The 21,608-nt window shown below is 53.4% G+C and overlaps 1 protein-coding gene across 1 annotated transcript; it reads left to right on the top strand.

Annotated features, from left to right (window-relative positions):
• The first annotated feature begins 18,638 nt into the window (after positions 1-18,638).
• Positions 18,639-19,673, top strand: LOC149363611 (uncharacterized). Its single transcript, XM_089568576.1, has one exon. It carries the CDS (start codon positions 18,639-18,641, stop codon positions 19,671-19,673), a length of 1,035 nt encoding a protein of 344 aa, XP_089424702.1.
• The last annotated feature ends 1,935 nt before the right edge of the window (positions 19,674-21,608 follow it).

The raw sequence follows: 21,608 nt of genomic DNA, 5'->3' as shown, positions 1-21,608 counted from the left end.
TGCCGCTGTTCGTAGAGGCGGGATTTCGACCTATTCATTCATGAGGCTGAAAAATTCTTTCGGGGAGCGAACGTCAGGAAAGGAACGAAGCTTTTTGAAGCAGGCCATGTACACAACGTGAAAGAGGCGGTATCTTGCGACGGGAGCGAAGTAGCAGCCCGGTGCACTGCGCAGACAAGCATCGCTGCGCCACCGAAAACCATCAAATTAACGCTAAGAAATATTTGTATCTGGTGCCTGTTACCGCTGAACTCTCACTCATTTTTTTTATGTAGCTATATTCCAGTAGACAGCTTGTTACCGCAAGCTGTAGTTGCAAGGCAGGCATCGCAGGCAAATGTAAATGCGCTGCTGCCGTTGCCGTGTTTTTGGAGCGGTGTGAAACGCTCTCCAAAACGAGCCACCCGCAAGCCTGCAGTGTTCCTGCATTTAAAAAAACTTACCCTAAACTTTCAAAGACGGCCAGGCGGCATAACATTGAAGGTAATTAGAAAAGCCCAGTTTTTGAGCGAGCGGCGCAAACTTGACTTCATAACATTCTCGTCTGCCGCAACTTCGGTGTTCTATGTGAAATGTCCGGTTCAAACTACGCCTTGAAATGATGTACCCATGGCGTAATCTGCCGCTCATATTTTCTAATTTTTCCAGCAACTGCCAGGTTCTTATCGTTGCAACACGTGCGTCAGTGTTTTGATGATATGAGATGTCCAATGAACGAGCTTTTGCAAGCAGAAAAGGATCCAAGCTGCGGCGAAGCGCCTGTGCTCACTGAAACTCCTGCGGAAAACAAAACTTTTTGACTGGGATTGTGCAAAAAAGGAGTATCCCAGCTATTTCATGCAGGATTCTTGCAGAATGCGTGTGCTCAGAAAGCGGGATTTCATTGCAAGCTTTGTTTAATTTCTACACATTCAGTACAAGTACCCTAAATTTTCGACATTAGCATTGTACTAAATTATCACCCAGTCGTTCAGATGTGGAGGCAAAGATTTATCAGGAACATGTTGCCGTTGCCTCTGAAAACGCGCCTTTACTGTCGAAAAAGACGCTGGACGACAAGGCGCAGTGGAAGCGAGCAAGGATTCCGCGCATAACTGGAAGTAAGGTAAACGATTCTTTACTGGGCAAAATTTCGGCTTCTTCCACAGGCGTGACTGCGGGCGAGTTATGCGTGGCTTTTCAAGACCACATATTGTTTACAGCCATGCATGAGTCAAGTAAGCTTCTGCACGGGTTTGACCACTGCTTGACCAGAAACCGCGCGTGCGTGTTGCCCGTCGCGAAGGGTGGGCAGTCTCCCAATGTCACGTTGGAAATCCACAAAACCTTGTCCCAGGCGAATTTATATATGCATTATTGCATCCTGCAACACAGCAGTGTGTTCTGCTGTTGTTATGTGCCATTTTTTGCTCGGTAAGGGCGCCCAAAACTGCTTCGGGACGGCGCGCGCAGCAGAGCGGGAGCTGTCGGGCTGTCCCCGCCTTCCTGACAGGGACGCGCGCGCCGCCGCCAGTGGCGCGCGCGCCGCGCTGGAGTTAGATGCGCAGGGTGCCTATAGTCATCGTGCACAAGCTAAATCTCTTCCCAATCTCCCCTTATTCAGAAATGTTAAAACTGCTGGTCACGAATCCAGTAACCTGAATATAACCATCCTTGAATCAAACTTCCGCACGCATCATATGACAGAGAAGATATAAGACCCTATAGCGTACGACCAGTCCTTGATTACGGCAGTATCATCTGGAATCCACAATAAGCGCACCTTATCACTCCAAAACAAAGCCCATCGGTTTGTTTTTTCACAGTATTCGCGGCACGTCAGCACAACCACACTACGCAACTGACCAGACGTCCAAACTCTGAGGAGCAAGTGACAACTTGCTTTTTTAAAGTTTCCTTACGTTCTCTTGACTGCATTGATATCAACGAACACGAGTACCTAAAACCACCACGCCAGCAGTCAGACAGAACAAACCATGACAAGACAATCAGGTAATTTATCACGCGCTGTAACACTTTCGAGTATTTTTTTCTTTCCGTCCATCATAGAATTATGGAATAAGCTGCCACGTGGTACTGTAACCTCGATATCTGCAGATGAATTTGCTGCCAAGGTGCAAATATTTTTTGACCAGCAACCTGCAACATTGTGAGCAGATGCATTTATAATTAGTGGCGGTAAAGCGCCAATTCACGGCTGTCGTTTCATGTGCATGTACCCGTAGGTCTTTCCGAAATAGCTGCACAAAGATCAGTGTTCCTTGTTATCCTGTTTTTGTTTTTTCTAAGATATGCACTGTAAATTGTCTACAACTATAATTTTGTACCCACTCCTGTATGAGCCTGTGAAGGCTTACAGTATTACTAAATAAAATAAATAAGAAGTACGAGAGTCGTATCCCACCAACAAACTCAAAACTGCTGCCACGTGGCACTGTAATCTCGACATCTGCAGATAAATTTGCTGCCAAGGTGCAAACATTTTTTGACCAGTAAACTGCAACGTTGTGAGCACATGCATTTATGATTAGTGGCTGTAAAGCGCCAATTCACGGACTGTGTTTCGTGTGCATGCGCCCGTTCTTGTCCTCTCCTTGTCCGTGTCTTTTTTAGCGCAATTCCCTTGTTTAAGCATGTACTCGCAGGTCTTTCCGAAATAGTTGCACAATGCTCGTTGTCATTCTGTTTTTTTTTTGTTTTCTCTAAGATATGTATTATAAATTGTCTACAACTGATTTTGTACCCACCCCTGTATGAGCTGTGAAGGCTTACAGTACGTATTACTAAATAAAATAAATAAGAAGAACGAGAGTCGTATCTCACCGACAAATTCAAAACAGCTTCCTTAATGAAAGCCCTAGGAAACTCGGCTGTCTACCTAAAGAAGAAAATTCACAACTAAATTCATAATTTAGAATGAAAAACATGCTATTCCTTCTCAGTCATGAGCCGCAAGAGTGGAGCACTCCACAAAAGCTTGTATTTGTTTTTTATTTTTAATTTATGTTTCAAGTTACTTTCGCAGTCTTAGTTATTTCTTTACTCTTTAGAATTTTGTTTCTATATATTCTCTTTTTTTTGGACATCGGTTACTTTTATTGTCATTATTTCCGCCTATCCTGCCACTCTCGGGTGAGTCACTAGGGATGATGCGACACCTCAAGGCGGGTCTGCTGGGTGCACTAGAGTTACTGTATAATGCCACGTATCATTGTAGTGTTTGTTCGTTCACGCTCAAGGCTGCAGGAAAGGGTTGTTATCACTTTTGTTCGTGACGCGAGAAGCGACCACACTAATCTCGATTGATCGCAGCCATGAAAGGCTGCATCTAGGTTTTTCCAGATTTCTGTAGATGATCTTGTCTTGTTATCTGGAAGTTTCCTTGCCGGCTTTAAATTGAGCGATGCCGCGAGCGGCGGACATTGGTAGATCGACGATTGACGAGCACGCTTGTTGCTTGTGCCGCCACCGAGTGATTCAGATCTTTTGCGGGCGCAAGTCAGCCCTAATAAAGAGCTTCGTTTGCAAGTATTTCTGGTGTCTTCCTGACCGCTGGACTGCCGTCACTAAAACGTGACAATATGCTACCACGTGCACCAGGAAGCAAGGGAACAAAGGCCCAGGGTGCAGCCACGGTTCCTTCCTCCACCCTTCATCACGCCTTTGGCCACACATACACATGCCTGTAGTAAGCCTTCGAGGAGATGAGCGTCTTGGCTGTGGAGCCAAACCTGTTCAAGAGGCGACATGTGGAGTCATGGCACATCCGGCTCACAAAGGCGGCGATGAATAGGACTCAGGAACGCTCCCATCCGCGTATGTTAGTGGACTTCGCCACGGGCTAACAAAGGGAGAGCTGGAACACTTTAGTCACCCGTGAAGAAGGGACCGGGTTGGTCCCGAAACGTGGGGCAAAAATAAAAATATTGGTTGATATCAGTTTTCTCTCAACTATCTCAAGAACCCAACGAGACGGATTTCCGTCGAAGATGTTTTCGTTCAAAGATGTCAAAGACACTATTTCTTGGAAAAATTAGGGGCCATTCCACCGACATCATCGTCAGGTACTTGCCCTACTCCAGGCTCGAAGACCGGTATCCCCCGAACGACTATAGTTATGGCTCTTCCCGGAAAACTAGACCGTAATTCACGTTCCTGGATCCAAATGCCTATCCGTCTGACGAATGTCTTTCCTTCAGTCAAATCTGTCAGATCAAGAAAAACGTGTTTCGACCGAGGCACCACGCGCTACTGACAAGCACCTCTATCGCATTGCGCTTTCTCAGTAGATGTTTTTCTTCATGCATTACTTGAAATAAATTTGCCAATATTTTAAAACTTTTCCTTTTTTTTCATCTAGTTTTATGAACCACAGCGATAATGAAGAATTAAACACTCTCGATTAGCTTCACAACTGCGTATGTGTATTTTTATTGGAGATACATGTATTTGTTCTAAGATCATATTTTACGATCCCTTGAGGTGCTTGGCTTAGAAATATAAGACGGGCATCCCGGAAACTTTGATGGGATTGCGCCTGGGCGAAGGCGCAGATGCGAAAGTGGTGCAGTGGTGGTGCACCCTGTAACTTCGTCGATGTCGGGGGCCTCTCGCACGGTGTCAGCCTCAGTGAAGTGAAGCTCGCAAACCTAGAAGGAAGTGTAATTTTAGTTTAGCAGCTGTAACTTGGAAAGAGAGTTTTCTTGAAAGGCTGCATTCGCTACCTGCAGTGCTAACCAGGTGCTTAGTTCAAACACACTTTTTTTTTACAATACATGCGCTTAAGCTTATCGTATTTTGCAAAAGTAACTATTCTTTGAAGAAGTTTCGAACATCTTACCCTGGAGTGCGGTGATACAACGAAGTTCTCTCGTAGTACTGCCCTAATCCAGGTGTTCTGTTCTTCTTCATCCCGGTGAAACTTGAAAACGTGGTTTTTGGGAGACGATTTGTAGTTAGTCCGGCAATTGGGCACGCAGCACTTGTTAGGCATATCACGGCAGAAGCGTAATCCATATTCCACTCTAGCGATGGCACTAGAACGTCGTCTCGGACACAACCGCACGCGCAGCACGAGGTGTAGGCTCAGTCAACGTCTAGAAAAAAATGTGCGTTCGGAACAGAGTTACCAGATGCCGTCGAGCAAATAAGCAAATAACCACCCCAAAACAAGCCCGAAAAAAGCGGCGCGGCTTTTGCTAAGAAGCCCAAAAGAAGCGGACGATAACAAACTTTCTCATTCTTGAAAATCGTTTAATTATAGTATCCAAAAATCGCAGAAATACAAAGAGAAGGTGATAAAATTACTTTATTTTGAACAGCGACGATATCCACGAGAATGATCGAAAACATTCATGTACTTTTTAACATTGTCCCCACGGTAGCCTGCACCCTGTTCATTGCGCGTTTGCCAGTATACATGAATGAAGTTTCTTGTTGACTCCTTCCAACGTATGTTTAATTTCACGGCTCAACTACACACAGTCATCGTCGGTAGTGTTCGACCCATCAGGAAAATCCTCCGCATCCACATCGGAACCATACATGTTTTTAGAGTTGAATAGCAGCAACATTTTTAATGTCGGTTGAAAGTCCCGGCAGCAAACACCTCAAAACTCGTTTGCCATATTTCGGGCACTTCGAAGCCAATTTGCACAAAGAACACCGGCAACACACTACGACATAGACAACCACGAGTGCTGGCAAGGCGTCAAATTATTGATGAATGGAGAGGGCCTGTTTCGTACTTTGTGACTCCTGCTACTATCGCGTATATTTAACGACAAACGCGCGTGATGGGCATTAAAATAACAATATTTGCAGGAAAAGTGCAAGTAAACCCTAAAAAACGCGACAAGCGGTTGTAAAAATTTACAAGCGACTCGGTGAAAAAAGAAGCCCAAATTCGCTTATTTTAAGCGGAACTGGCAACCCTGGTTCGGAAGCATGTCGCGACATGCCGTGACTTTCCCCGAGGCAATGAAAGGAGTGTCACGTGTTTCCAGAACGGATCGCATTGTCGTCTCCTTCGTCCCCCACTTCTCGGTACAGGTGGGGTTAACCATTGTGTACCTTCCAGGCCTCATTTTCAACACGAGTGCGCTGCTCGTAGCTTCGAGACGTACTGTACATTTTTTGGTGTCAGGGCCTTGTTTACTCGGCCTTGGGTTCTGACCTTTGACCGAGTCGGACGTGTTTTTTGACGCTCCTTCGACTTCGACTTCGGCCGGGCCTAGCTACGCCGTGCAGCAACCGGGTTGGGCCCGCATCGCCTGCACGTACGACCTGCAGGCAACGGACCTGGACCTAGGATAGTCACCTCCCGTGGCCCCCCGGCCATGGAGCCCCACCAGGAGGCCCGCGGCCGCGGAATGCGCAAGCCTAGGACTGTGCCGGACGGACCTCGTTCGCAGAGCGCACGCCGCGACCGGTCTATCGATTCATCTCCGCTGCTAGAGAGATGGATAGAGTGCGTGCAACGCGCAACACAGCGCGCTGCCCTGACTCCGGAGACGGCGAAGGCAACGTTACGCACCTTGGCCCTTCCGCCACGTGCTGCTGCGATGGCGGCGCGCGCGGACGAACACGTGGAAGCCGCCATTGCCAGCCCGGTCCAGCAGCCACCCTACGGCGACGGCCAAATTCCGGCAGCGGTGGTAGCAGCCGTAGAAGAGCCAGAGGGGGACGACGCCATGGATCAAAGCACCCATCGCAAGCGGCGCCGTTCCACCCAGTCTGAGGAGGGGAACAAAGGCAGCGGGGGCGAGGAATCTGCTGCCAAGCGCGAAGCGCTGCAGCTCACTGCACCTGTCTCACCTCCCCCTCCGCGTCCAGAGGGAGCGATCACAGGACAAAGAGCCAGGGAGGTGACAGCGGACAACAGCGTGTCTGCCAGTACTAGCTGCTTTCCCCCTGCTCTCGCCGGAACGCAAGCCCCCACCCTGAGGGACCAGCGGCCGGTGACGACATCGGCTGACGCGGCGCGGCAGAAGCCAGCAAACCCGGCACGTGACCAAGAGGCCGCAGCTGCGGCTCTCAGACGGAGCGCGGCGCACGCTGCCAGCGTGCCTGACAGCAACGAGTGCCACGCCCCCCCGGCATCCTCATGCTCCCTGGAGGCCGCCGGCCTGCTCCCCTGGCGCCAGGCTTCAACCCGAGCACAGCGAAGGCGTAAGGCTGCCCTGCAGAGAGCTGCTGCTGCTGTGGCGGTCCATGAGGAGCTCCACTGGACAGTCCTGTTCCGGCCAGCGGAACGCGGCGTGGCCATAAGCAGGGAACAGGGCTGGGAGATTGCTGAGGAGCTGGGCCCGCGCCCAGGCGTGCTGGCGGTTCGCGTTAATACGCGGAGGAATGTGGTGGCGGTGGACACCGGCTGCGCAGCTACCTTCGGCTCGCTTCTGGCCACGACTGTCATCCGTGGCCTGGCTGTGTGCGCCAGGGAGCCAGCTCCTCGCAACCAGTCCAGTGGGCTCGTGTTCGGCGTGGACGCGCGCCGCTCAGCGGACCAGCTGCTTGCCGCCGTGGAATCGGCGGTGGCAGTGACGTCGGCGTCGCTGTCGGGAAGCACGCTGCTTCTCCGATTTGCGGCGCCGATCCCGCCACCGTATGTGTTCATTTACAGGCGGCGCCTCGCTGTCCGGCCCTGCCGCCCGCGCCCACTGCAGTGTTCCCGCTGTTCCAGCCTGGGCCATACCACCGAGGCCTGCAGAGCTGCTGCCCGCTGTGCCCGCTGCGGTGGACCACACGAAACTGGGGCGTGCACCAGCGGAAAATCGCGCTGCTCAAACTGCGGCGGCCGACACCCTGCCACGGACCCTTCATGCCCCCGCTGGCAACGAGAGAGGCATGTCGCCACGATTTTGGCTTCGTCAGAGGTGCCTCTCTCACGACGGGCCGTGCGCGCGGTTGTACGTGAAGAAACGGCGCCGCAGGCTGCACAGCAGCAACCAAGCAAGCGCAGCTATGCGCAGGTTGTGGGCCACAGCAAGCAGCAGCAACAGCCTTCTCAGCAGCTCCGGCCTCAGAAGCAGCGGTGGCAGCATCCCAAGCAGCCGGCCGGTTCCCGCACCGCACCAGTGAGGCCCGCACCCACTACCTCCGGTGGTTCCCCTCTGGACGCACGCGATGCCTTAATCGAGCGCCTGCAGGCCGCGCTGCGAGCACTAAGCGTGCTCCTGCCAGAGGGCTCCGAGGGTCGCCGCATCTGTGAGGAAGCGACAGGCCCTCCTGCACTAAACAGCCAACAACATGGCTAGTCGCCGGGCAGCACCCCGCATTCCCACAGTCCTGCAATGGAAGGTCCGCTCCCTTGCAGCGCGATACGCTGAGCTCCGCTCACGCATAACATCCGAACAACCAGAGGTGATCGCGCTGCAGGAAACTTACGTCCGGCTGCGGGATGGGGAGCCCCAAAGGCGGCTGCCCGGCTACATCGGCTACCATTCACCAACGAAGTGTGAGGAGGGGTCATGTGCATCAATCCCTTGCGGCGACCCAGCCCATCGACCCGGAAAATCGCGGGCCTCCATCTATGTGCGGCGCGACGTCCAGCACGCGCTCGTCGGCACGGCGGCGGCGACGAGTGACGTTCAGGAGTGCGTGGCAGTGACAGTGCGCGTCGGGGGTGTTGACACATCAGTGGCCAGTGTTTATGTGCGCCCAGCTGTGGCGTGGAACGCGCTGTGTTTTCGTGCTGTGTCGTCGTGTTGTGCCCCGCGCCAGCTCATAGTTGGTGACTTCAATGCCCATCATTGTGCGTGGGGCAGTGCGCGCAACGACCGGCGCGGCGACGACCTGCATGACACAGCAACGCAGCTGGGACTCACTCCCCTCAACACTGGCCAGCCCACCTTCCGACGGCGTGGATCGTCAGGCTCCTGCATCGACGTTGCGTTCGCGTCCAGCGGCATCGAGGCGACCTGGCGTCGTGCACCATCCCTCTGGGGCTCGGATCACTTCTCCATCACCATAGAGCCCACTGCTAAAGAGGCGCGCCCCATGCGTACGTACGCTATCGTGAATTGGGGCCGCTTCCGCCAAGAGGTGGACGCCGCCGCTGCGTCCGGCGCCGATTACTTCACCAGTCTTGTCCGGAGCGCCCTCGCAGCCACGCGTCGCGCAGAGGTGCGGGCAGGTCAGCCAACACCCGACAATAAGCTGCTCGATCTGCGCGACAAAAGGGACAAGGCGGAGCGCAGGGCGCGACGGACGGACAAGCCAGAAGACTGGACGGTCTACAATCGGCTAGACGCAGCGGCAAGACGTCACTCCAACAAGCTATATCGACGGCAGTGGGCTTCTCTCTGCAACACGATGGAGAAGGATCGCAGCTCGCGACGGCTCTTCACCACACTGCGGCGCATCACTACACCTCAGGCGAACCCTCAGCCACTGGCCGCTCTCGCCATCTCGAGCGGCCAAACAAACCAACAGCTGGCTGAGCAGTTCGCTGACCGATTCGCACCACAGTGCCCCGCGAGCAGTGCAGTGACGACATCGGGCCCCAGTTTCGACGCCAGTGCCTCTTCCCCCGCCCCGGATGACGGCCCGTGCAACGCGCTCTTCACTGCGGCGGAACTGAACGACGCGCTGCGCCACTGCACCCGCCGCTCAGCGCCCGGGCCGGACGGGGTTACCTACCAGATGCTGCGCAACCTGGACGCGGAGCAACGTCAAGTCCTCCTGCGGCAGCTCAACCTGGTGTGGGAACGCGGGGTGCTACCTGAGGAGTGGCGCACAGCGGTCGTCTGCCCGATACCGAAGCCAGGCCGCCCACCCACGGAGCTCAGCGGATACCGTCCAGTGGCGCTGACGTCGGCGGCGTGCAAGCTGATGGAGCATATGGCGCTCCAACGCCTGCATGCGCGGGCCGCGGAGGCGGACTTGTTCGACGAGCGTCAGACAGGGTTTCGCGGGATGCGCTGCGCGGCAGATTCAATCGCGGACGTTGTCTCCGCACTCGAGCACGCCGTGGCGGCGCGGCAGGTAGCACTGCTCTTGCTGCTCGACGTCTCGAGTGCGTTTGACAACGTCCACCGTGCGGTAATTCTCGCGAGGCTGGAAGAGGCGGGCGTGGCCGGTCGTCTGTTGCGTTATGTGCAGGGGTTCCTTAACGCTCGCACTATTCGCGTGCGCGTGGGAGCGGCTCTCTCTCAGCCCCGCCCGGTGGATCTAGGCGTGCCGCAGGGGTCGGTGTTGTCCCCGTTCCTGTTCAATGTGGCGATGTCGGCGGTGCCGGGCTGTCTGCCCACAGGCAACCGGCACCGCGTGTACATCTCCATATACGCGGACGACATCGCTCTGTGGTGCTAGGGACCTCCGGGCGAGGCTTCCCGCGTGAGAGACTGCCTCCAGGGTTCCCTTGACGCTATCGGCGACCGGTTGCGGGGCCTCGGTCTGGCGCTTTGCGCGCAGAAGTCTGCAGCCATGGCCTGCGGAGCTCGCAGATGCGCCCGCCTGGCGCCGCTGACGTTGGCTGGGACGCCGCTGCCGTGGAAGAGCTCCGTGCGGTACCTCGGCCTGGATATCGACCAGCGCCTCTCCTTTCGCCCCGCGGCGACCAGGGCCTGCCAGCAGATGAAGAGGACTACAGCCGCCGTGCACAAGCTCACCGCCCGGGGCCAGGGGATTTCTCAGCAGGCTGCGCTGCGCCTCTACAACGCCGCAGCCTTAGGGGCGATACTCTACGCGCTGCCCCTCGTCACGGTGCGCAAACCATCATGGAAGGCACTGGAGGTGCAGCATGGCAAAGCGCTGCGGACCTGCCTCGGCCTACCCGGCAACTCGCAATGCGAGGCCACACTGGCCGAGGCGGGCGCGTGGCCGCTGCAGCTACAGGCCACGCAGCGCTCGCTGCACCACATCGACCGCCTTCACCGCGCTCCGGACGGCGGGGAACTCCTGCAGCGCCTTCGTCAATACCCGCGCTCAAGAATGGGCGCGGCACTGCAGGAATATGACCAGCTGACGCGCGCCACGCCCCCCTACGGCCTCTGCTCCCCCTGGACCCTCACGACGGAGGTACAGCGAGAGATCGTCGGCATCGCGGGAAAACGCAGCACACCACTATGTGCGGTGCAGCAGCTAGCCGGAGCCGTCATCTACGAGCAACTGCGCGACCATCTGCTTGTGTTCACTGACGGCTCCGTGGTGAGCGAAAACTGCTCGCTCGCTGCAGCGGCCACCATCCCCGCCCTGCAGCTGCACCGCCAGCAAAGAGTGGTTTACCTGGGCTCTTCGACCACGGCGGAGCTACTGGGTCTTCGCCTGGGCTTGGACCTGGTGCTCACCTTTACTCCGCCGCCACCCAGGTGTGCTCTGCTGTGTGATTCCCGTGCCGCCCTCAGCCGCCTGCAGACTCCCGGCCGTGGCACCCCGTTGCTGTGCGCGTTACGCGAGCGCATTGAGCGCCTCGCGGAGCGCAGATGCAGTATTCGCGTGCAGTGGGTGCCCGGTCACTGCGGCATCCGCGGCAACGAGCAAGCCGACGAGCTCGCCACCGCCGCACATCAGCTTCCTCCCAGCGACGAACCGCTCGCCCTGGAAGACGTGCGTGCGGTGATCCACGACCACCTCCGTCAGCAACACCCGGACCCTCGCATCGCGCGAGGAGAGCGCATTTCTCTCGTCGGCGCGCGCTCACTGTCGCGCCTCCAGCGGGCGATGATCATCCGAGTGCGCGTCGGCTGCGTGTGGCCCGGGGTAAGACGGGTGCGCCACGGACTTTCGTCGAGCGACGCGTGCGCTGACTGCGGCGCAGTGGAAACATTGGAGCACATGCTCCTTCGCTGTACCGCTTCTGCAGTGCCGCGTCGCGAGATGCTCGCGGCCTACAGGGCGCTGGGAATCATCCCGGACAGTCTCGAAGCGCTCCTGTGGCCGCGCGGCAGTGCGCGCACCCGCGACAGAACAATGGTGAGCCTCTGTGTGTTCATCGAGCAGGCAGGCTTGACTTCCCGCTTGCTCTTCGCCAGGTAGTGCACGCGTGACAGGAACGCTCCGTTGGTGCTACCTCGGACGGTATACGCGGCCGGGCGCCCCACCCCGGCCGCTAGTGCAGTGTGTCGCGCGCGCGGTTAGTCCGTGACAGGACGCTATATGTGCGCGCGGCTATGTACATTGTGTTTACATCTTTTGTGATTGTGCGCAGTGGTCGCTCGCGCGCACTTATTTTCGGACAATGTTTGGACATTAGCGCGCGAGCGGCGCGAACTTGATTACTTTTGTATTTTGTAAATAGTGTACAAAGCTCTCCCCTATCCTTTCTTGCTGTCGCTCCCGTCTATACTTCTCCTCACTATCCTCTCCCTTTCCCTTTTATTTCCGCCGGCTGCAGCTCGGGTGCTTAAGATATTAGATAGCAATTGCCGCGGCCGGCAACACTCTTTTGCTTCACTTTTTATTTATTTATTTATTTATCTTTTTTTTTAAAATAAACCACTACCACCACCTTGTTTACTCGAGATGGTAGTTCGATCGACGAAGGTGGAGGTAAACAACGAAACAAGCGACGGGAAAAATGTCGCCTAATACAAAGAAAAAAACACTAATTCCGTTTTCTGTTTTTTTTTTCCCTACTACTTCCTTTGCAGTTGAGTCGGCATTCTTTGCCCCTCTGCACTCCTGGCCAGGAGGAGCGACGACACCTCGCCGCATTCTTCCCCGAAGGTAGCTTCAGGGTCACGCATTTTGTCGCCCATCTCAGCTCCCATCTCCCCCTTTTCTGCTGCTTCCTATCCATGTTTACTTATTTGTCTGTATACTCACCTGCAGTCATTCTTACTTTTTTATTTTTTCACTTCTATTCAGTTGTTTCTTCATCCTCTATGCGTGTTTAGCTCACCTCTTCCGCGTCCAAAAGGTATTTCGTGCAGTTCCATTTGTCTTACTGCAGTTCGTTTCTGGTGTTGGACTGGTTCTTAACCTTGCCTCTTGTTGGAGCGCTTGTGTAGGGATTGATTTGAAACTTGTGATACTTGCGGATGTCTTATTTTGTACCCTGTTGTGCTGACACAAGCCTTCCCTCAGTGGGACTTTGCAGACTTGTGCAATAGCGTTTTTTCTTTTCTTTTTTCTGAGGTGTTTCGGTTTGGCATTTCTGCTTACCCCATCCCTATTAGTTTCTCTTAAAAAGTTACTTGCTCATTGCTTGCGCAGGGTTGAAGCTCTTCACGCTTGTCACCGAAATGCGTTAATGGGCGACATCTCGAGCGGCACTCCCTTCTTTTTTCTAAGAAAGCCATGAGGTGGCGGGAAAAGGAATTTTCCTCCCCCCCCCCCTTTATTTTCCTGTCCTTCCCTCCGAACACCTGCATCCGCGTTAGGAGATCGCCCCTTTTGAAGTTGTCACCGATTTTTTTTTCCTTTTCCCTTCTTTTTAAGCCTTTCTCCCCCTCCCCATTGTTTGCATTTGTGCTTCACGCTAAGCCTGTACCTCACACGGGCTTTAAAAGCTGCGTGTTTCGAATGCCGCAGTACACTCGAAAAAGGCTGGCCCTCCAGCCGAAACGTCATGAATTAAATCTTGTTATATATATATATATATATATATATATATATATATATATATATATATATATATATATATATATATATATATATACTTCTCTTCATACTTCTCCCTGTTGTCTTGGTCTTTCGCTCTGCTTTCATCATGTGCCATCACGATGCATGCCAGTCTATGCTCTATATGGAGACAAGGAAAGGGGAATGAGGGGCTCGTTATAAATATGAGAGAAGCCAACAGCCACAGAAACCAAGGGGCACAGGGGATTTTTAATTTATTTATTTTGTGGAGTTGATCAATTTATAATATTTCTGAATATGTTATCGCTTAAAGCTAATGGACAACTTACAAAATTGCGGCAAAGCTGACTTACAGGAAGATGATTTCAAACCAAAAACCCTCGTTCACAGACACGTTTTCGCTTCCTGCAATGCTGCATGAAGGGTTTAGCGCGAGGGGAGATGAGTCAGCAGCCCTGCACTGTGTCCTTCTTCGAAAAGGTGAGGGGTGACTGCCCCCAAATCTGCGTGAACCTGAAGCGCCGGCGGACATTGCCAGCTTCCGAGGTAGAGTGCAAAGGAAAGTTGTGCAAAGGTTACAATGATGCATTCCCTTGACGAGTACCTGTCTCGACCCGCTCCTGTCGTTCGCGCCTTGACTCTATTAAGGCGGAAGCCTTTAATGTCTCATCGTTGTAAGGAGCAGTTGTCGACAGAAAATGTCACGCTTTTCAATTGGTGGAAACGGTCGTGACGTCACAGTGCGCGAATTTCAAATGGGGCCAATTGCACTTTGGCTAGTAACCATGCAACCAATTGAAGGGATCGTATAGTGATGCTCCAAGTAAGCGGGACTGAGCTTAGTTAATTGCTTAATTACCCAATTAGCCTTATTAGCTTTACTAGTCAGGCCATATAAATAAATAAAACCGATTAAGAAATTGGTCGAGCTCAGGAATCGAACCCCGGTCTTCGGCGTGAGAGACGAGCATGCTATCCACTCCCCCATGCCAGCTCGATGGTTTGGAATGAACAAAGGCGCGTCTAGTGAATACCGTGTCTTCACTCACTCTCATCCTCCTCCATTCCCTTCCGGCGGGGTTTAGGTGTCCACCGACAAATGAGAGACAGATACGTTTCCTTTCCTCAAAAACCAATTTACCGACGAGCGAGGCGTAGAACCGAATGGGCGATGGCGTTCTATGGACTCCTTGGTAGCGTTGCAAGACGCTGTCGCGTTCCACTCTTAGGGGCGAAGCTTAACATCTTAACCACACATCAGTGACCACACTTTAGGTCAAAAAAGTGCCCCCCTGAATTTTGACGGGTGTCCACCGATATATGTGAGACAGTTACTGCGTAATTTCCTTTCCTCAAATACAATTTTCATTTTCTTCATTACGGCTCCTCTATCTATATTCTTTCACTCCCACTTCCTCCCTTCCTCTACGGTGCGGTGCAGGTGTCCACCGAGATGACTTGCAGAAAAACGAGCGCCCTCTACAATTTTCCAACCAAGAACCCTCGTAGGCAGACGGCAATCTCTCTTTCTTCTTCGAAAAGGGAGAGGAGAGCCGTCCCTTTATCTGTATGGGAGGGAAATTGTTGAAAGGACACAATAGAGCCGAGGCGCGAACGACAGGTGCGGGTCGAGACAGGCAGTCGTCAAGGGAATGCATCATTGTAACCTTTGCACAGCTTCCCTTTACATTCTACCTCGAAAGCTGGCGGGGCTTCACGTTCACGCAGATTTGTGGGGCGCCCCGCACACCTTTTCGAAGAAGGGCACAGTGCAGGGCTGCTGACTCATCTCCCCTCGCGCTAAACCCTTCATCAAGCATTGCAGGAAGCAAAAACGTGTCTGTGAACGAGGGTTCTTGGTTGGAAAACATCTTCCTGTAAGTCAGCTTTCCCGCACTTTTGCAAGTTGTCCTTTCCTTTCCTCAAAAAGCGTTGCGTTCAAAGGGCAAGGCATCGCGCCGAACGGATGGTGTTCCGTGGACTTCCTGGCAGTGCTACAACGCGCTGTCGCGTTCCACTCCTGAAGGCGAAGCTTAAGCGTCATTAATTAGCAGTTAATTAGTAGTCAGGCATTAATCAGTAATTAACCATTAATTAGTGATTTGCCATCACTTAGTAATTATATGTGACGCCACCAGTGCCACAGAAACAGCGAAGGTGGTGCGGAAAACGCTTCCGCCTCTACCCACTTTAGACAGTCAAAGTGCCCCCTGAATTTTTGTGTCCTTTCAAAAATTTCCCTCCCATGCAGATAAAGGGACGTATCTCCTCTCCCTTTTCGAAGAAGAATGCGAGATTGCGGTCGGCGTACGAGGGTTTTTGGTTGGAAAATTGTAGAGGGCGCTCGTTATTCTGCAAGTTATCTATCAGTATCAGTAAGCTATCAGTTGTTAGTGTGTTGACGTGTGTGCCCTGTATGTTTCTTCTAGTTTCCCCAGCCAACACGCACCCCCGCACGCAAGGGCGTCCGCAGAATTTTTTGCAGGGGGGGGGCCCGTTGGTGCCCCGGGGGGGGGGGGGGGGGGGGGGGGGGGTATGTTCGTAGCAAAAAGGCGCTATTTGCGGAGTAAGTTTATTTATTTATATATAAATAAAAATTAAACAAAATGCACACATGAAAGAAAAATTACAAACAGCAAATTAAAGCGCGGCTAGGAGAGGTACATTGGAGTTTATCAACGAAGAAACAACTAAAATTAATAAAAAATGCAAAAAGATGCTATATCACTTCGTGGAGAAGAGTGCTCAGTCTTCCTGCATACGGGTTCTCGACTCACCCGGATTTATGACCAGCACACAGCACAATATGTTCGCAAACACGCAACTACAGTCACTCAGTCAGTCTTCCTTGAACAGCAACTGTAGGCGCCTCGGATTTTTCTGGGCGAATTGCGTAATTACACGTGTGATAAATTCACTTCTGTGCTTCATTACACGCTCTCGGTGCACACTCATCATACACATTGATTGGAAAAACTGTTGAACGCGTACGTTGAAAACAAAAGATGACTATATATACAACGAAAACTTATTTACAAGATAAATGCACGCTCGCAGCTTCATACACCTCGCTCCATCTTGCTTGCGCATCCGCACAGTCGAGCAACCCCACACACACTGCTCGCCGCTCGTCGTTTTCTCGTCCGCTGTCTTGGTTGTTCTCAGCTTCGCTGACAACCGGCCACTAAAAACACCCAAGCACAAACACAGAGGCGCGCACACGTGCGAGGGCTTACTTGCCGCAATATCCCCGAATGCGCACTTTGGGGGTGAAAGGAACGCCGCGCAACTTCCGAGGGGAAGGGACACTCGCCACTCCGGTCGGAAAATTTGTTTTTGTGTTTTTATGGGGTTCAGAGCCCCAAAACGACTCAGGCTATGAGGGATGGAGTAGTACAGAGTTCCGGGTAATGTCGACCACCTGGGTCTCTTTACCATGCACTGACACGCACAGTACATGGGCGCTGTTGTGATTTGAGGCCCAGCCAGAGGTGACAGGCGAGCCAGGCAGGCGCCATCGGGCTGCGTTGACCAAAGGCGCTGGTTTTCGCAGAAGACGCAAAGAACGCTGGTGTGGGGGCGCCTCGGGAGACTGCGTCGCCGTGAACAAAAGCAGCTAATCCCCTTTGCCGGAGATTCTGAAAGCGGCGCTTCTACCGAACTGCGCTACCCGTGGATCGGAGGAGACAGCGAGCGGCGGCGGCGCCAACTCATCGCCCACTTGCCCCTGAGCAGCCCGACAAAGCGGGGGTGGACACGGCTGATTTGTCCTTCCCTCCTTAAGAATTCATCGGTGACCAGCGTAACGATAGGCGAAAACAAGATGCCCCGTGCACTGTCTGCCTCCGTGTCGCTATCTCTCTAGAGATCAAAGAAACAGACACCCATCTCAAGGCGGCTCGAAACACATGCTCGCCGGTGCCGCTGTATGTCTGGAACAGGTCGCCCTTCAGTAGAGCTAACGATGGCGTGGTTTGAAAACGGCGGAACGACGCACGCCCGGACGCGGCATTTCGCAGATGTGACCATGCGGGGCTGCTTTTACCCTTTGACTGAGCGCACCACCGCCCCTGGCGTGCGGCCATCACTCACGGTTCGAGTGAGTGATTTTCCAGGGGGGTGCAACCGCCCCCCCTTGCCCCCCCCCTCCGGACGCCCATGCCCGCACGTGTTAAGAAGGGTGACGTGGTGAGTCACGCTTGAGAGTGCCTCTCAGCGCAGCTTTGAAACCTTTCGTCGAACCGTCCTCTCCCTTTCTCTAGGCTCTTTTCCTGTCCTCTCAGAGCGTCTCTGTTGCCGCCCTCAGGAGGGGTTCTTCGCCTCTCGCACCAGCAGTTCGGCCTCTGAAATCTCCCCGTTCGTTTCGTGCCTTGATTTTTCAAGACCCGTCAGGAATGCAGTGAGTAGTATCCTCGTCGTTATTTGACGTTCTGCTGCCCGCTTTTGGTTGCGGAGGCTCCGGTCGTGTTTATCGCGTTGGCCCGAGACTATAGATTCGTTCCCACTGACTCTTCAACATGCTGCCGGCTTTCGACATCGTCAAGCTGCCAGTTTTAGCATGGGAGCGCATATTTTCATTTCTGGACGGAGGGTCTCTGGTAGCATTCACAGAAGCTTTTCCCAGTCTTGAATACATCACCTTCCAGGAAAGCGTTGTTCGAGCACTCAGATTTACGCCCGACACAGATGAGCGCACCATAAAAGACTTCCTCGCAGCAAAAATTTCCAACCGCGTGAAGAAGCTGGACTTCCAAAACTGCATTGCGGTTCCGTCAGCAGTGCTGATAAACTGCATTTCCAGCTGCAGAAATCTGAAAGAACTGTGCTGTGTCAACTGCGTAATTCATCCTTTGTATCTATTTACCCTGCTAGCTATCAAATTGCCTCAAGTGCGGCGGCTTGAATGGTCTCTCCACGATGGCAGGTTCTACGAGTGGCGGGTGGACCACGACTTCCAGCCGTTGTGTACACAACTGGAGAGCATGTACGTGGAGCTGGAGCCTAAGATAGAGAATTTCAGTCGTTTAACTGAGATCCTGCAGCTATGCCATCAGATGCGAAACTTGCACGTCCACTGCATCCGCAAAGCCACAGCATACGCACAGATAATCGACATGTGCACGTACTTTGCTCGTCTCCTGCCGAGTTTGGAAACAGTGAAGTTCACCAGCGAATGCGCCTTCTTCCCTGGAGAAGAAAAATGGCCCTGGCATATTCCGCTGCCCCCGGTTAAAGCCGAAGACATTATGCTCTGCAGCCTAAGCTATCAGCTGAAGCCGGTACTTAGGAGTAATTTGGTAATTTTCGAGGACGGACTGCAGAGCGAGCAGCTTAGAGGAGTCGGACAAGTAATCGGGGCCATGGAAGCCATCGACCATATAAAGCTTCGCCGCCTTCCCAAGGTCGTCTCGAAGCCCGATTGCTGGACGGATGTCTCGTCCCTGTGCCTAGTCCTAAAAGCCCCTCGTGGAGACAACTTGCCAGGAACTGCATATGCCAGCAGCTACCACATCGAAGCAATACAGCTTTTCTTCAAGAGTTGCGTGTCCAGCCTCACAGAGTTGAACATGACGTCGTTCCACTTCGATCACGGCAGCGATGGGTCCGCGATCGTGGGCTCCACTCTGCATCATCTACGGGCGCTGGCGCTCACTCCCTGCGGGGTCAACCAGGCCGACGCCCTCACCTTTCTGGCGCGTGGATGCAGAAGCCTAATGCAGCTGGAAGTCCGGGCGGAGCGTGACGTAATAGGGGAATGTACGTGTGAATTCTGCAAGACGCCTCTTCGTTTCAGCGAAGCGGGCTTCGAGGAGATGCAGAGGACGACCAAGCTTTGGCGGCTGAGTCTGGATGACGCGGCTAAGTTGACATCGCTGGATTTCCTGCGAGAGTGCCGCGTCACCGACCTGCGGTTAAGTCTGTACAGCCTCGAGGAAGAGGCGACAGACACTGCCGACCTCTACGCTACCCTGACCCGACTACTGCGAGCCAACACGAGGCTCAGCTTCCTGACGATTGAGACCCGCGGCTTGCAGCCGCAGCACAACGCATCCGCGCAGGGCCTCGCAACCATTTCCACTCTGAAACATCTCTGCGTACTCACGGAGGCGGTGACCAGCGAGGTGGACGTCGCTTCCTTCTTCAAGTAAGTGATTAGTTTTATGCTTGCATGTACTACATATATTCGCACGTTTCCTTTATTCATATATCGTCTTCTATCATCGTACCTCGACACCTTAAGTACACTCGCTCATGACTCAGATCCACTCACATCAAAAACACTAACGTCCCCTCGCACTCGAATACTCACATGCCCATTCCACAGTTTCACTCGCCATGAAGTTTGCAGAGCATGTTTGCGTATAGACGGCACATCCTTCTAGATAGTTTTCTTTCCTCCTTGTTTGCTGAGAGTGGAGGGTGTGAGATTTGACAGTGGCTCTGTGTGCGCGAAAAAGAGTGCGAGGCGGCGCGGGGAGGACCGTCGTCATTCGCTTCATCGCTTAGTGGGCAAACCTCAAGCAAGCGATGGCAGCAGGCTACGTGCACCAGCGGTATAAGCAGCGGATATGTGTTTTCCTACGGTGCCTGCGCACTCGGACTTAGTAAACTTAATAAACACGCCCGTGACCTGTCCCCTCGATCTGCTTGGAAATGAGCACACTATGGAAAAGAACAGCTGCTCTGTGAGTTTGTCTGTGCCTGCGCTCACCGAAGTGTAGTCGGTGCCTGGGATCGAGCGCTGGACATACGCCTCGCCCTGAAGTGCTCTCGACCCCAGCTGGCTGCAAACATGGTTAGCTCTTTTCTCCTTATTTAAATTTTGCGGGTCTGCCTCATAGCTACAGCAAAACTAAATATTTTCTCTACGGCGACCGCCGATGACCCAGCCGACGGGGGAGGAACTATGTGGCAAACTGGAAACGGCAGCCGGTTCTCTGATGGCTAATAAAGGGAGGTGGGGGGGGGGGGTGGGGGGGGGGCGGAGGTACACGGAGAAAACGATTCTCGTGGGCAAGACGGCCTTTGCTCGGGTCCCCTCCCCTAGCGTAGCATGACGCGGATCTGCCTTGGCCCCAACTTATGTTGCACATGTGTGCTCCTACGCTTGCTGATGAGACGACGAGTGTCTAGATTAAAAATGACTACGAAATGGCTACTTTGCGATGAGGGATAACGTCTGAAGTATGCATGAACACCGTGGACGCACGTGGGGACTATGAATATTTTTAGAGGTGTGGGAAATCGAGACTCTTTGAAAAGATCTTACCTCCAGGGAAAGGAAAACCACTGACAGTTTTGCCTCGCGTAAAAGGGATGCAGTGGATGACCATTGCAAATCGCTTTACAATCGCCCCTTGGACTTGGCTTCCCCTAGCCAGAGCAGGTATGCGCGACTGTTGCACTCGACGCCGAGGACCGACGGAGCCCCGCCCCTTCCAACCCCTTCGTCCCCCCCCCCCCCCCTCCCTTTCATCTTTGTGGCCCTACGGAATGAGCGTCCCATGGCCGGACAGAAATGCCTTTCTCCGCTGCCGCGCTCGTCACTGCTGACTCCCTTTTGTTCCGCGTCACTGACGACTGGCACCGTCAGGTCACCGCTTGGCCAGATCACAGGGTCTGTGACCCGGTGGTGGCTTCTGAGCTTCCCCTTGGCGGCGGGACGCACTCTCGGCGAGCTAGCGGCACCTCTGGGGGATCAGCCTTTTGACAGGGAGGCCTACGCAACACTCGCCAACGACGTCACAGACTGCGCTTTTGGGTCCAGCTGCGTGTGAGTCAAGAAGGCGGCAGTTTTTTTTTTTTTTCGCTGCCTCGGCACTCGCTCCCCCCAGCTATCCTTTCGTCGTTCCTTTTCCCATGCGAAAAGCTCACAATGGTGCTTTATTTAAAAAAAAAATAAAAAAGATGAAGCAAAAGAGTGTTGTTGGTCGCGTCAATTGCTATCTAATATCTTAAACACCCGAACTGCAGCCGGCGAAAATGAAAGGGGAAGGGAGACGATAGTGAGGAGAAGTATAGAGGGGTGCGATAGCAAGAAAGGACGGGAGAGCTGCCTTGCCAGCAGCTGATTTTTCTCACTC

Source organism: Amblyomma mixtum, chromosome 2 (genome assembly GCF_055824585.1).
Source record: "Amblyomma mixtum isolate Tamu chromosome 2, ASM5582458v1, whole genome shotgun sequence".
Taxonomy (NCBI): Eukaryota; Metazoa; Arthropoda; class Arachnida; order Ixodida; family Ixodidae; genus Amblyomma; species Amblyomma mixtum.
The sequence above is the reverse complement of the archived record's forward strand: the minus strand, read 5'-3'. Positions and strand labels throughout refer to the sequence as shown.